The following is a 14,358-nucleotide window of genomic DNA, read 5'->3' on the forward strand; positions in this document are numbered from 1 at the left end:
TCCAATCTCCTTCCTCTTTATTCTCCCGTGGTCGGGGCATTTGAAGCATCCGTTGGGGCGATCGAAGCTCCCGCAGTTGGCGGTCGAATCTCCGGCGTTGGGGCGGTCGAAGCTCCCGCATTCGGGCAATCAAAGCTCCGGCGTTGGGGCGATCTGAGCTCCCGCGTTGGGGGTGGTCGAAGCACCCGTGTTGGGGCGATCTGAGCTCCTGCGTTGGGGTGATCGAAGCTCCCGCGTTGGGACGATCGAAGCTCCCGCGTTGGGACGATCGAAGCTCCAGCGTTGGGACGATCGAAGCTCCAGCGTTGGGGTGATCGAAGCTCCCGCGTTGGGGGTGGTCGAAGCACCCGTGTTGGGGCGATCTGAGCTCCTGCGTTGGGGTGATCGAAGCTCCCGCGTTGGGGCGATCGAAGCTCCAGCGTTGGGACGATCGAAGCTCCAGCGTTGGGGCGATCGAAACTCCCACCCAGACATTTAAAAGAAAATCCACTGAACAAGCTGGCACATCTCAACAGGAGACCATTGCATATCATTTTGTTTCACGAAAACTTTCACATAGATATGCAATCATTCTTCTCCAGTTTATATTTATGCTCTCTAAGTGCAAAAGAAGAAAATCTCTCCTACAAAAACCATACTACGGTGCAACCATGCAAAAAGGGTAAGACTTGGAATAGGGAGAAAGGCAATTTTAACAATTTGCACAATTCCATCGGCTGCAGAGCAAATTAATACAGACATCTGCTTTCCATGAAACAGATTTTCAATCTTTTCAGGGCGTTTAAATTTGGGTGAGTTATCTCAGTTTGGAAGCAGCTTTGTAAATATAGCACCACGCTAATCACCACTCCCAAAGAACAATGTGCGTGTGAACGCACAGGAACTGGATAAAAATGATTGGAAGTGTCATGCAAGATTTTGATTAATTTTCTTGTTAATATGTTTACTGTTGCCATAGCCAAATAGAAAATAATATTTGGCATTCAGGCCTTTTGACAATAATAGGAATAAAGTGAGGAAAATAATTTGGGCTGCTTTGCCGTGATCAGCATACTTTGAGTTCGAAAATGTTAATGTATTTGGTTAAATATCTGTTTAAGGTATTGACATTTCTGTTGTGATGAGTTAGTATTGCCATGAAGGGAATGTGATGTATTGTAAAATGCCCCTCTCTTTACCTGGTGTTTTTCCTCACTGTTTATCTCACAGGTCACCAGCTTTCCTCCCAATGGATATGGTCTCTTCAATATGGCAGGAAATGTCTGGGAGTGGACATTGGACTGGTGGACTATACACCACACCGCTGATGAAGTAGAGAATCCTGTAAGTATTTCAATCACTCTGCTCTCACAACTGGACCCTGTGTACTTTTAGTGCAATAACCAGACTGTTTCTTGGAGTTGGTGTGTTGCTTATGACGCAGGGGGCTCTTGCCAAATGTCACCCGTGATCTTCTGTCCGTCGACACTGGACGGAAACTTTTGGTTCATGGAGTCCCATCTTTCCCCTCAGTGTGATGAATGGTTGGTATTGGATAAATTCAAAACTCAACACTAGTGTTGTTCCACCAACAGCAAGGCATTTCTTGCTTTCAGAGCTCAACCTAACTGATGCATCAAGAGAATGATCCAGAATATTTCTTGCTTGCTCTGCCTGACTCGTGGCGATATACACTGTTACAGAACTTTGCGTATGCGATCAATGTGACCCAAACACAGCACCATCGACGTACATACAGCATCCGTGCCCAACATCTAGCTGTTGCGTCCTATTTGTTCAGAAATTGCTATGGTAAGGTTTGAGACAATACATTTTATTGCCAACCATGGCCACATCGTCCTTATACCACAATGTCTCATTTTCACACCTTACCCTTCCTTATTTCTGTGTCTCCCTCTCCCCTGACTCTCAGAGTTTTATCAGTGTTTAGTGCAAGACTTTTCATTCTATTTGAAACATCCTATTTACCCACTTATATCACAAAATTCACCTTTTCCTAGCCGTCGCAGTGCAGATTATCAGTGCTTTATATGGTGCAGTTGCATCATGAACTTACCTCAATGGCCATTCTTTTTATCGGTACGATGCAGTCCACTGAGGGGCAAACAATAACCATCGATAAATTTTGGAGCAGGGATCATTAACAAGTATTGAATGGGAGCCTTGGCTGTGTTTTGTAGTTCAGCTTTGGAGTTTTGTAGTTGCGCTCCGTCGTCTACCACCTGGTGATTTATTCATTCAACCTGGAACCTTCTGATGTATCATCAGTTATTTTCTTGAAATCAAGAGTGGAGGAGCAGTCATAATCATAATCATAATGATCATAATAATACTTTAGCAGCCAAGTATGTTTTGCAACGTACGGGAAACTTCATTTGCCATACATTCATACCAGTAAAAAGCAACAGGACACACAAAAGACATTTTAACATAAACATCCACCACAGTGACTCCTCCACATTCCTCGCTGTGATGGAAGGCGAAAAAAAGTTCAACATCTTCCCTTCTTTGCTCCCCCGCTGTCTGAGGCCTCGAGCCTTCCATTGACGGGGTGATCTTAACCCCCGTGGCTGGCCTCCTTGTCGGGGCGATCTAGCTCCTGCAACGGGGGGAATCTCAGCTCCCCCGTGCCGGGCGATCTACCCCGGGTCGTGGATGGTCAAAACCTTCTGCGACGTTTGGAGCTCCCGACTTCGGTCTCTACCCGAGACTGCGGGCTCCTTGATGTTAAAGTCCACAGGCCACGGTTGGAGCGTCGATCTCAGGCAAGGAATCAGCTCTGATGGTAAGTTCATGCCCCGTGGTGAGGCTCAAAGTCAGTCCCGAGCAAGGCCCCCGGCTCCACGATGTTAGGCCGCAGAGCGACCAGAGATACGATCCGGAAAACAATCGCATCTCCGGCAAGGTAAGAGATTGAAAAAAAGTTTCTCCCGACCCTCCCGCCCACCCCCACATAAAACAAACCAGAGAACATTTGGTTTTTAAAGATATAAATAGGCACCAGTTTTTCCTGAAATAATAAAGTATTTGACCTAGTTTCAGGATAGCCTATTTGAAGCAAGAGAAGATAAATCCAGATCTCAATCCCCCCCCTCAGTGATTGATCAACCATTTGCACAATTTGATAGTGTCCAGGATTAGGCTGCTCTATATTTGGCTTCTGGCCTAAAATTTTAAGTGCATTCTTGTCATAATGAAAGGTTCTTAAAAGCCTTGTACATGCCGACTAAATAGAATTTAAAATCATAGAATAGTGATCTGCTCTGATGGAGACATTCAAAGCTGATGGAACACTTACAGAAAATACTTTATAGAATGAACTATTTTAATCAGAACGTAGACAAAAATGCTGGAAAATCTCAGCAGGTGAAACAGCATCTATGGAGAGAAGGAATAGGCGACGTTTCGGGTCGAGAGGGTCTCGACCCGAAACGTCGCCTATTCCTTCTTCCATAGATGCTGCCTCACCCGCTGAGTTTCTCCAGCATTTTTGTCTACCTTCGATTTTTCCAGCATCTGCAGTTCGTTCTTAAATATTTTAATCAGAATGTTGGTTTTGGGCAGTTTACAACCCAGTGGTATTAATATTGATTTATCTAACTTTAAGTAGCCCTTGCTTTCCCTCTCTCTCTGTCCCTTTGTCTGTAACGTGGCTTCACCTAGTCCACAGCTAACAATGGCCTGTTTCCTTTATCATCATTACTTTTTTGTAGATCTTAAATTAATTTGTTCTATATCTCTCCATACCACCGTCTGTATCTCTCGTTTCCCTTTCCCCTGAATCTCAGTCTGAAAAAGGGTCTCGACCCTAAACGTCACCTATTCCTTTTCCCCAGAGATGCTGTCTGACCCGCTGAGTTACTCCAGCTTTTTGTGTGTATCTTCTGGCCAGAGATGCCTCTCTATACACTGTGCATTAGAAGGGAAGTAAATGTGATGAAACATGAAATAGGATATACAACGTCTTAAATTGGAGTATTGGTGAAACTTCCATTCCCTGCAGAGACGAGTGACTGGTCTCTTTTGTTGTTAGGTAAATTTTAAATCCAAATTCTTTCTCTGCAACTCCAGTGCTCAGAGGACTAATAATATCAATAGAAAGTTTCCTATTCCCCATAATTAATGTTGCCATGAGACAGTTTCCAATGATGACACCAATTACAATACTACCTTTTTACAAGCTACGAGGAGAGCTGCCTTATTGCAACTTGGGTTCTTCGAATCATTGTGATTTTGCATCTTCAGGTCTTTTAAATTATCTCAGATTCAGATTAGTTTATTGTCATATACACAAGGGTGCAATGAAATTCATGGTTTGTATGAAGCTCACAGACTAAACAATAAATACAGTAAGTACACAATAACTACAGCAATGAATGCAAGATCAGCAGAATGATGCAAAGATTGTGTTGCAAATTAAAGTGGCACAAAAACTCTTGTGCAATGAGAGAGTAACCGAAGGAGGTAGAGATAAGAATAAGAATACATAGCAGGAAGGGAGTGTGATTTGTTCATGAGTCTATAAAAGTGTGGAAGAAGTGTTCTTCCTGAGAAAAAAAATCACATTGAAAAGCACTAGTGTTGAGGACTGGGGTGAAGGGAATGTTATGACCAATTCTAACTGACTGAGGTCAGCCAGTTAGGAAGTCCAGAAATCTCTTTACAGATGGAGGACCCAAAACTGAGGTCTAGAAGTTTAGAGGTAAGATCATTCCTTATCATGGTGTTGAAAGCTGAGCTGTAGCCAATGAATAGCATCCAGGTATAGGTGCTCTTAATGTCAAAATGATCCAGATCTAAAGGTAGAACAAAAGAGGTGGCATCCTCTGTAGACCAATTTTTCATGTATGCAAATTGCAAGGGGTCTAGATTGTCTGGAAGAGTGGTAAGAGATGTAGTACATTACCAATTTTTCAAAGATGGTTGGTAGTCATTTAGACGTCACTTTATTGTTCTTGGGGACTGAAATGCTGGAGGTTTCCTTGAAGGACAAGCAGTTGAACATGTCAATGCTGTGGTCAGATGATTGACACACAATTTCAGAATTCCGTCCATCAAGGCTAGCTGCTTTCCAGGAGTTTAGTGCTGAATAAGGCAGGTCAATATTTACTACCCATGATGCTAGTCCTCAACACAATGGGATTAATATCATTTTCTGTCCTGCAATAATGTAGATAAGCACGTGCACAATTTTAAAAGTATTTCATATAACAGTGATGCATTGCATTGCTGTAACATGCATTGCTGCAACAAGTATTGCATTGCTGTAACATGCTTTAACAGATCTTGATATCATAAAAAAGCTTACTCTGAATAAAACCAAGTTCTCTAAAGTTGTAAGATTGGACACCATTGATATTTGTAGAGAACGAAGCTTCCTGTAATGCAACGGTGAAGATAAATTGCCACCTACTTCCCACATGTCACACCCTTTCATCCTTACTCTGCCAAAACAACATGAGATTTTTTTTTTAAGGACATTAACTATTGCAAAAAGATTATTTTTTAATCTATTTTTAATCTGGTAGAGTTGCCGTGTCGCTGCACCAGAGACACAGGCTCAATGCTGACCTCGGGTGCTGCCTGTGTGGAGTTTGCGTGCGCTCCATGTAATCGCTTGGGTTTTCCCCAGGTGTTCTAGTTTCCTCCCACATCTTGTGGCCGTGCGGGTTTGCAGGTTAATCGGTCTCTAAATTGCTTTTCATGTATCATGTAGACGAGAAAGTGGGAAAACAGAACTAATGTGAAAAGGTGATCAATGGTCGGCGCGGACCAAATGGCCTTCGGTTTCCATGCTGAAATTAAAGTAAAATGTATTAATTGAATTAGGTCATCAGGCCCATAAATAGATTAATCATCAGATAGGATGATGATCCTGCATAGTCACCAACAGCAAGGAACGATATGCGTACCAGCATTTTTTACCTACACAAAATCAGTGACTGTGTTAGCTCATTTAAAATCATTGAAAACAGATATAATATTTCTCCAGGAGACACATCTTAAAAAGGAAGCACAACACAGATTGAAAGCAAAATGGATTGCTAAAGCGTACCACTCTTCATTCTCACATAAATCTAGAGGTGTTGCAATATTAATTCGTAAAGGTATACCCTTTAAACATATATCAACGATAGAAGACATTGAAGGCAGATATATTGTAATAATAGGGGAGTTATACTTAAAAAAAGTGACTCTCCTCAATGTGTATGGACCAAATTTTGATAGCCCTCTGTTTTTAAAGAGAATTCTTAACAATATCCCGGAATGTACACAACAAAACTTAATAATCGGTGGAGATTTAAATTGTACATTGGATGCTTGTTTGGATAGATCATCAACTCAAAGAAAACTAAAATCTCGATCAAATGAATTTTTAAATTCATACATTAATACTACTAATATTAAGGACGTTTGGAGAATTGAAAATCCATCGGGCCGAGAATATTCATTTTACTCACCAGTACATAAAACTTACTCAAGGATAGACTATTTTTTAGTAGATTCAAAACTTATCCCATATATCTATAACTCACAATCTAATAACATCATAATCTCAGACAACGCTCCATTAACATTTATGATCAAAGTAAACGGAATGGCAGAGACAATGGAGATTTAATCCCCAAATCTTAAAAGATAAGTTATGTAATGAATACCTAGTAAAACAGATTAAAATGTTTTTTTGAGGCTAACGATAGCCCTGAAATCTCTGCTTCCCTTCTTTGGGAAACATTTAAAGCATTTGTACGAGGAGCATTAATTTCTTCCCAATCATTTTTTAATAAAGAGAATAGGGCCAAACAACAGAAACTGGAAATGGAAATAAAGCAATTAGACACAGAAAATGCAGCAGCACCATCCACGATAAAACACAATAAAATTGCAGTATTGAAATATAAATTAAACAAGATATATTCAGACCAAGTTATAAAACTTTATCAACATACAAAACAATTAAATTTTGAATTTCGTGATAAACCACAAAAACTATTAGCGCGTCAACTTCGCAAATTGGATGGGGAAAAAACAATATACAAAATTAGAACAGACAAGGGAGAAACATTAACACTGCCTAAAGATATTAATGATAGATTTCTACAATACTACCAAAAATTGTATTCATCTAAAATAACAGAACAATCAACGGGAATGGAAACATTTTTACAGAATTGTAAGTGCGGGTCTAGATCAGAAAGAGAGAGAATTGCTAGGGGCTGAAATTACGATAAAAGACATCGAAGAATCAATTAAATCTTTAAAAAACGGAAAGTCTGCAGGACCCGATGGTCTAAATTCTGAATTTTATTAAAAAAATTATGATTTGCTTTCCCCACGCCTACAGACAATGTACAAATACGCTTATACTCAACAGAAACTCCCAGAAACTCTAAATGAATCTACAATCATACTCATACCAAAAACGGACAAGGATCTTGAAGACCCAGGTTCATACAGAGCTATAGCTCTCTTAAATACTGATCAGAAAATATTAGCTAAAATTCTATCTAATAGATTGAGCTTAGTGATCAGCAAATTAATACATCCCGACCAAACAGGGTTTATCCCCAAACGGTATTCATTTTATAATCTGAGAAGATTATTTAATATTATATACTCCAATAGAATCCCTAACGCAGAGCTAGCAATTATCTCGTTAGATGCTGAAAAAGCATTTGACCAGGTAGAATGGCCATATTTATTTTCGGTGATGGAAAAATTTCAACTAGGAGAGAAGTACTGTACATGGGTTAAATTGTTATACTCTAATCCAACAGCTAGAATATTAACAAACAAAATGTTATCAACTAAATGTAATCTCTATAGAGGCTGTAGACAAGGATGCTCACTATCCCCACTATTATTTGCTCTTGCAATCGAACCCCTAGCAGAAAGCGTTAGAAACCATCCAGGAATATTTGGATACAATACTAGAGACACAAGGAATAAAATCTCCTTATATGCAGATGATGTACTAATATATATTACAAAATTAGAAACTAGTATTCCAAACCTATTAAATCTAATAACTCAATTTGGTCAGTTTTCGGGATATAGAATTAATTGGAATAAAAGCGAAATCATGCCAATAACAAAATTCAATTTACATACAATACAACAATCCCCTTTTAAAATAGTTAAAGATAAATTTAAATACTTAGGAATCTATGTAACTAAGACATATACCTCTTTATTTAAACTAAATTTCCCACCCTTACTGAATAAACTACATAAGAATATTCAATACTGGAAAACACTCCCCATTTCTATGCTTGGGAGAATTAATGCTATAAAAATGATTTTTTTACCGCAACTGCTGTACCTACTTCAATTAATTCCGATATATATCCCAAAAACCTTTTTCAAAAAAGTCGACTCCATCGTTACAAGTTTTGTCTGGGATTATAAGAATCATAGAATAAGTAAAAAACATTTATGTAAGTCAAAGATAAATGGAGGTTTGGCTTTGCCAAATTTCTTATTTTATTTTTGGGCAGTCCATATTAAAAACATGAATTTCTGGCTGGAAGAAATGGATCAACAACCAGATTGGTTAATGATGGAAAAGGAAGACTGTCTACCTTTTGAAATTGGACCGATCATATTTGCCCCCACAAAACTGCACAAAAAAACCTATAAAGAAAACCCCATAATACATAGTGGAATACGAATTTGGAAACAAATAAAAAAAGATTTAAAATTGAATAATATACCACTCTGCCTTCCCATTGTAAATAATCCTTTGTTCAAATCATCCTTTATGGACAAAGGTTTCACACAATGGAAAAATTATGGAATCAAAAATATAGGACATCTTTATGGGAAAGGTACTTTTCTTTCATTTCAAGAGTTACAACAGAATTATGGACTGCACTCAAATAATTTCTTCAGATATCTACAAATTAGAGATTATGTTAAATCTAATACACAAGTCTACAGGAATAGGGAATCAGAAATTCTTGATGAATGTTTGAACAAGCATCCTAATACTGAAAAACTAATAGCTTATATTTATAACACCCTACTAAACAACGAGGTACCACTGACCGAACCATATAGATTCAAATGGGAAAATGAAATAGGTCACCCTATCACGAAAGATATGTGGGACGAAAGTTTACAACAAATACATCAATGTTCATTAAATGCCAGACATACTTTAATACAATTCAAGGTCTTACATAGACTACACTACTCTAAAATAAAACTAAATAGAATCTTCCCACAAATCTCTCCTATTTGTGATAAATGTCTACATCTAGAGGCTAATTTAACACATACGTTTGCAAACTGTATAAAACTTAAACATTTCTGGTCTGATATTTTTGAAATAACTTCAGAAGTTATTAATACAAAACTGGACCCAGACACAAAATTAATAATACTTGGAATATCAGAACAAAGCTTAACACTCACAACAAACCAAAGAAACTTCCTCAATTACAGTATAATAACCGGGAAAAAATTAATATTAAAATTTTGGAAAGGCCCTACAACCCCCACAATTAAAATGTGGATTACGGAAATGTCGGAGACCCTATACTTAGAAAGAATTAGACTTGTCTTAATGGACAAACAAGATCTTTTCCACAAAATCAGTGACTGAAAATATTGACAATCTCCATGTATTTGGGACAGCAGTCTGATGTTTCTTCTCCCCTGAGGCTCTTTTACTACAAGTCTATTAATAAACCTTGTCTCACTGCACAGTGCCAGATCTAACGTCGCCGGTTCCCAAGTCGGTTCTTGACATACTGATCTAGAAAACTATCCTGTGTGCATTTCATTACATCCCCTGTGAGACCATGACAGCAAATTTGATTTTCTTAGCCTACATTATGATTACTGTTCCCCCATGATCACTGTATAACCCTTTTTACTTGTAATCTAATTTAATTTATATTCTGTTCAATGCAGCAACTAGTGTAAAAGTCCCACAAACTACTCCTGTTAGAATTGGCTTTTTGATTAGACCAGCTCTTATTGCCCAATTTTAATAATTTCTGAACTGAGTGACAGAAGACAGTGAAAAGTAAACAACATGGGGTTTTGTTTGAAATCCGATATTTGCCACATCGGGTAAAGGTAAGCTAGTAGATTTCCTTCTCTCAAGGACATTAGTGATTCTTATTAAATGTTATATAAATGCTAGATATACATGAGATTGCAACTTGGGGTACTATAACCATATTTTATGATTTTTTTAAAAATGTTGGTGCTAAAATATTGCTTCTTCATTCTTACCGGCTCAATATCCCACCTTGCTCTTTGCAGAATTAACAAGGGAATTGCTTTGGTTCATGGAAGAGACACACCAATACTTTTCTTGACTGGCAGGTCTGGCCAACATTGCACACATCTTGAAATCATTTCTTTAGAATTGCAAAACACATTTTTCCATGTGATCTCAAGATTCTAATTACTAACACTCATGAAAAGGGAATTTTTGTGGTGGTGAAAAAGCTTGAATAGAGACTATATAGTACATTTATATAACTCTCAATTCACTTTCAATTGAAAATGATGAATGCATTGACTCATATATCCTTCTGTCGTTGATAAAGTTGCCCCTGTCCCCTAATCCAGCAAGAAATTATTTTCTTTCAGGGCACAAGGACTGGAAATTACAGCACAATAGTCTCATTCCCACTGTCATTTCTATTTTTAAACACAATTATACCTTCATGTGACTGAAACATGTGTACTAAATAATATTTGTTTGAAAAGTGGATATTAAATAGTTTTGTTTTCTATTTTTATTGCTCCTTTTTGGGACAAAGCAGTCTCTGAAATGCTGTAAAAATGAAAAATAAATAAACTAAAAGCAGTTGCAAACAATCATCCAGCTTTGGAGGTGCAGGAGACTGCAGATGCTGGAATCTTTAGCCAAACACGATGTGCTGGAGGAACTCAGCAGGACAGGCAGCAGCCGGAGAATTAATGGACAATGGTATCTGAAGAAGTGTCCTAAACCGAAACATCGCCTGCCCATCCCCTCCACAGTTGTTAGCTGATCCGCTGAGTTCCTCCAGCACTTAGTGTTTTATCCACGTTTGAAGGGAAATTTGTGGTTCAATTCTGATCATTCAGCATTGAAACTAGTAGCACAATTAAGAAAAAGTCACCTTAGAATAGCTTCAGTAGACCATGAATGAGCATGCTCCCTCAGGCAGGAGGATTGACAATTATTGTCAAAAGAACCTTATACATAATAACATAAAAGTAGGCCATTTAGCCCCTCAGATCCATGCTAGCTCCCATTGGAGTAATCCCATCAGACCTGTTCTGGCTTTCTTTAATTTATTGTCCCTTTGTAATGTATTCTCGTGCCCATTTGACTGTTGGCCTAGAATAGGTGGTAATCTACAGTTAGCCTCTTGGCCTACCAGCACCTCATTGGGATGTGGGAGGAAACCAGTGCACCCAAATGAAACCCATGCAGAGAATGTGCTGCAGACTGTGCCCGAGGTCAGAATAGAACCTAGGTCCCAGGAGCTGTTGAAACAGTAGCACTAACTACTATCCATGTGCCACCCGAAGGGAAAATTATACCTCAAAACCTCAGCGTGATGAAGGGTCTTGACCCAAAACATCACCTATTCCTTTTCTGTAGAGATGCTGCCTGACCCACTGAGATACTCCGGCGTCTATCTATGTGGAAATTATAACTTTGTTTTGAACACGGAGAGGGTTGTAATGCACTGCCTAATAGAGCAGTAGAAGAAGATTCAATCCTAACTCTTTAATGAGAAAAAGATATCGCAGAGAAAAAAAATCTACAATCTGATAGGGAAAGAGGAAGTGACAATCATCATATAATACTGGCAGGAAGTCTCCAGTGATCTGCTCCATTTTTTCTGTGATAACGGAACAGATCTTGCGCTAACCATGATATTGAGGCTCTCCTGCCCTTGAACATTGAACCAATGCTTTTTCTTCCAGTGTGAACTCAAGCACCATTGTTCTTAATGTATATGAAGGAACTGCAGATGCCTGCACAAATGCTGGAGTAACTAATCGGGACAGGCAGCATATCTGGAGAGAAGGAATGGGTGCCGTTTGGGGTAGAGACCATTCTTCACCATCTTTCTAAAGCAGACTGGCTCCCCCATTCAGCAACATGGCCCAGTGCACAGTGATGGAGCTCAAGCCTCTCCCAGTCCTGGTGGCTCAATGTGCGCATACAATGGCCTTGACAGTTCACGAAGACCTCCCTTGTGCTCGCTGGCTGACAAAGCTCTCGCCTGCTGAAAATTAAAAATAAATATAAAAAATGAAAATTAAAGAGAATGTTTAAAAACAACATAGGTTAATTTCGTTTAGTTTAGCGATACAGCACGGAAATAGGCCCTTCAGCCCACCGAGTCCGCACCGACCAGCGATCTCCACACACTAACACTATCCTACACACACTAGGGACAATTTACAATTATACCAAGCCCATTAACCTACAAACCTGTACCTCTTTGGAGTGTGGGAGGAAAAAGGATATCCCGGAGAAAACTCACTCAGGTCATGGGGAGAAAGAACAAACTCCGTACAGACAAGCACCAGTAGTCAGGATCGACCCGGGGTGTCTGGCGCTATAATGTAGCAACTCTACCGCTGCGTCATCATGCCACCTTGCATCTGTAACTTGTAAATTGTCCCTATTGTGTGGGATAGTGCTAGTGTATAGGGTGGTTGCTTGTCGGTGCGGACCTGCTGGGTTGTTTCAATGCTGTATCTCAGGTCCAAAGTCTAATTAAAACATTTAAACAATCAAAATTAAATCCCCCAAATAAAGACTACTTGCTGTTCTCCTGGCAACTATTTCTTGCCATTTGTTTATACTGAGCCTCTGTACTTGTGCCAGGTTAAATCTGGCACAGATTCAGTGGGCAGGTTTCCCAGCCTCAGGGCTGGGAAGTCTTGTCGAGGTGCACGTTGCCCTTTTTCAGTGCACAGGGGGCAGCCAGTTACACATGCAGTGAAACAGAAGATATTTTTCCGCACCTGCACTGGACATTGGGAGTGCTGTCGGCCAGGTGGACAACATGCCCCAAGATTTTAAAATGTAATTTTCTCTGTGCAGATGGCCTCTTAACAGTTTGCAACATACCATGAGATGACAGGGTTTAGTGGATGGAGTTCAAACATGCTTCTGTGCAGTTATGATTACCAGATACTAAACAGCAGTACTCGGAAATCCAGTCATTTTCTTAAAAAACAGGATAATTTAAAACTTAAGGTCCTGTCAGTATTTTGACTTTGGTGTCATGCATAAAGGAGTTCTGAAAGGATCCTTTTGGCTTCTGTTTATATGTTATCGCTGGCCACCAACCATTTTCTTGATTTATGAAGGGGAGAGGGATGTGAAGATAGGTACTTCTGCACTTCAATAGACTTTTGAATTTTTCCAGAGGGCTTCCATGAATATATCCTCTGATTTTACACGGTGTCTATGAGGATTGTTTCTGTTGTTGGGTCCCACTACTCAGTACAAATTTCCACAGAGCGGATGCATAATACTTTATTGAAAATAAAAGCTTTACTTCAAAGATATTTTCGCAGACACCTCGTAAAGGCCAACGGTGCTGTCAGCAGGCCATTAATACTTTGGAGTGCAGCCAGCGGAGGGAGAACTATGTATCTACTACAGTGTGAATAAGCAGAGACAAAGTCTGTCGCTTTTTGAATAGGTAGCCTGTTCTTTGTCCATTTCACGGAATAACCACTGAATTAAATTTCCTAACAAGATTACGCTGAGATTCCAGATAAAAATTCATTTACAGTCTAAATAGATTTACAGACATTCTCCTCTAACTGCATAATTTGGTTCTCCTTTTACCCACCAAACTAGAGAATCCCAACATATCGTCTTCTCCCTATCCCATCTCCATCAAAAATCTGAAAATACTCTCTCTTGCCGTGCTGCTGATCACCCCTCCTTCTTTATCAACTATTATCCTATTGAACATTTCTGAAATCCCTTCGGATACCTTTCCATATTATAGTCGCTTAGCGTTGAGGCAGGATTTGCGTTTTCAAAGACATTTACAAGACCAGGGAAAGGATTACGTAAGATCTTTTTATTTCACAGACTTAACAAAACATAGACTCTGGCATTTACTTATCATGGAGAGGAGCTGCCAGTTTCATTTAGCAGCTTTTCTTTGACTGCTTTTATCTCTGTCTTTCCTTAAGATGCCAGAAGCACTAAACCTTCCCTCTCTTCCTGTACTTCTGTGTCCATTCCAAGCCTCCTCCAGGACGCCTTGTCAAAGACAAGGCCGACTACTCTCCGCATTGACAGTTGCAATTTGCAGATGTTTTTACATTATTTTAATCATTACAAATATTATTTTTATTCTCTAC

General features: G+C 39.3%; 1 protein-coding gene across 2 annotated transcripts in view; it reads left to right on the top strand.

The window, feature by feature from the left end:
* sumf1 (sulfatase modifying factor 1) overlaps window positions 1-14,358 on the top strand; it is a 107,982-nt gene that overhangs the window by 68,406 nt on the left and 25,218 nt on the right. For both annotated transcript variants that reach the window (XM_033036761.1, XM_033036762.1), the window contains one exon: window positions 1,210-1,323. In XM_033036761.1, the coding sequence (XP_032892652.1) occupies window positions 1,210-1,323 (114 nt within the window). The remainder of the gene's footprint in view (window positions 1-1,209; window positions 1,324-14,358) is intronic.

The sequence above is a fragment of the Amblyraja radiata genome, chromosome 18 (genome assembly GCF_010909765.2).
Source record: "Amblyraja radiata isolate CabotCenter1 chromosome 18, sAmbRad1.1.pri, whole genome shotgun sequence".
Classification (NCBI taxonomy): Eukaryota; Metazoa; Chordata; class Chondrichthyes; order Rajiformes; family Rajidae; genus Amblyraja; species Amblyraja radiata.